Below are 2554 nucleotides of genomic sequence, written 5' to 3' on the forward strand. Positions count from 1 at the left end.
CAAAATCAACAAACCAAAAATGCCATCATTTCATTTTGTATAAATTTGGCATCTCTATCTCTTTATAGTTTTTTGAACTGTCGAAATATACATATGGTGTAATGAATAATTCATCAACCATTTGTCTGAAAATATTATGTGGAAAGCCCCGACTTCATTTTGAATTTCTTCAGTTGTAAATTTTGAACCAGGTATTATATTTATTATATTTTTTTTTTTAGTTTTAGCAAATTTACTTGTCAATGGTGTCTTAGACCATTTTGTTGCTTTATCTTTACCGATAAAATATTCAAGCTCAATATTATCATCATCACTATCGGAATCCTCAAATGAACTGTATTCCAAGCACGAGTTACTGTCATGATCACTATTATTTACTATTCTTACTTCATTGTCGTCTTCATCACCTCCCACTTCTTCTTCTGACGTTTCCATATCTAATATGTCATTCACATCATTTGGCGTAAGCTTTGACCTAGTATAATAATAATATGATTAAATAATATAATGATTATATAATAATAAAATATTAGAAAAATAAACGGAATTATGAGTCAATATAAGACGTAAAAAATACTTACATTATTACACGCGCGGTGTATTTCGTTCACCGATACCAAAATATTTTATACGGAGCTTGTTTGTGCGGCTACAAACATCAAATGACGACTGAAATGGATTAATAACTATTACATATTAGATAAGAAAAGGTTAGATTAGGAGAATAACTGAAAACCAATAAAAACTAAAATAGAACAAGATAAACAAAAATATTGGTGTACAAAGTACACCAGCGCGTGTAGTTAAGGGTTAAAGAACAAAATCTACAATTATTACTTATTTTGTTGTTTTTGTAATGAATTAAATATTTGATGTATTTTAAGGGTGCATTGGATAAAACATGTGGTGAACTGGTGAATGTCACAATTAATCTGTAATTGTATATCAAATGATATAGCATACCAACCAATGGATCCATGTATAGTGAGTTATATTTTCACAATTATTGTTATTATTATTATGGTGTATATTATACATGACGCATGTATATTTTTTCTAGACTTTGTCATTGCTCATGTTAATAGCAAGTACAAGTATTATTTAAATTTAGAAATGCGCTAAAAAAATTAATTATTGTTAATATAGATAATATTGTTAAGTTCAATAATATGTAAAATCACTAATATAACTAACAACACAAAATTGATTGTGTGTGTGTCAAATAGTTACATTTATAAGCCGATATAAATATTTTGTGATGTTAATATAATTATATTTGTTAAAGGTTAATTATAAGGGCGTACAATGACAGCATGGTCCCTCCATACGTCCGTCACAGACAAGCGGATGGCTGACATTAGTTGATCAGAATGTGCTGTAAGTGGTCTTGCAAATTTCACGGATAACAATATTCAAGTAATTGAAAAAAATAAATGTTTTGTTTAACTAGCTGTAGTAGTAATAAGTGAACCATAGTTATGTGCCAAGGGCGGCTACCATTTCTATAATTTTCTCGGTTCAAGACATTAATAAATGGTAGGATTTTTTTCAGTTAAATAGTGGAAACAATTTTTTTGTAAATTTGTATTGATAACTCATGAACTTAAGTGTCAATTTTTTTTCATATACCCAATTATAAAAAATAATAAAATAATTGTTTTGCTTAAAATTGGCCAAGACAATAAATTAAATGCTTGTAAGACTATAAACTGCTATTAAGAGAACATTAAACCAGTGTATTTCAGATTTTGCAAAGCTGGGCATTAACGCGTTAAAAAGTTAATTTAATTTTAACTTTTTAACTTAGCTAGTTATTTTTGGCCTTTCATTCACTTAACTGTTAACTTACTAAATTTCTTTTTTTAATTAACGTGAAATTAACGAATTACTTATTCATTTTAAGAAGTAAGTTAAGTTAATTTATTTTGTTTTTAATTTTATTATATTTCACTATTTGGCTATATTTAGTTTTCATGTCTAAAAATATTTACAGTGAATATTTTAAAGTTGAAAATTTATATCATTCGAATCTAACTTATATGGAAATACTGTACCTATAAATTATAAACACTGTAGTCTATAATTTAGTTTTAGGTTGGATAAAAATTAAGTACACTAGCATTGTTTAAAAAAATTATCATTTTCTTAACTTAATAAAAAGTGTGTATTAACTTTTAACCTAACTGAATTAACGTATGGTTAAATTAACTTTTAACTTTTTGTTATTGGTGCATATCAACTTGATTTATCTGAGTTAAAAAAAATAATTAACTTGCACAACCTTGGGATTTTTCCCCCTTGGGTATACATTTTTTTTTTAAGCCCTTTTCCCCACACAGGTTTTTTCATAGTGGCACTTCTAAGACTGAGACAACCAATGCCTGTATAATAGGTAATCGTCATGTACTGGAGGTTTACTTTTCAACTTCTTTGTTGACTATTTTTTCGGTATGAAAATAGTTCAAATAATGTCTATTATGAGGGTATCATAAAGGAATAAATTTATTGTAATGAAATAATTTATATAGTCATGATTTTTAAAATTTTTTTAGGA

The 2554-nt window shown here is 26.9% G+C and overlaps 1 protein-coding gene across 1 annotated transcript; it reads right to left on the minus strand.

The window, feature by feature from the left end:
* Positions 1–54: 54 nt before the first annotated feature.
* LOC100572185 lies at positions 55–830 on the minus strand. The gene is made up of 2 exons (XM_003245469.4): positions 582–830; positions 55–475 (listed from the first exon to the last, which is right to left on the minus strand). Coding segments are annotated over exons 1-2 (423 nt in total). The 5' UTR covers positions 584–830.
* Between the last annotated feature and the right edge of the window lie 1724 nt (positions 831–2554).

The sequence above is a fragment of the Acyrthosiphon pisum genome, unplaced genomic scaffold, assembly GCF_005508785.2.
Source record: "Acyrthosiphon pisum isolate AL4f unplaced genomic scaffold, pea_aphid_22Mar2018_4r6ur Scaffold_21179;HRSCAF=23238, whole genome shotgun sequence".
Taxonomy (NCBI): domain Eukaryota; kingdom Metazoa; phylum Arthropoda; class Insecta; order Hemiptera; family Aphididae; genus Acyrthosiphon; species Acyrthosiphon pisum.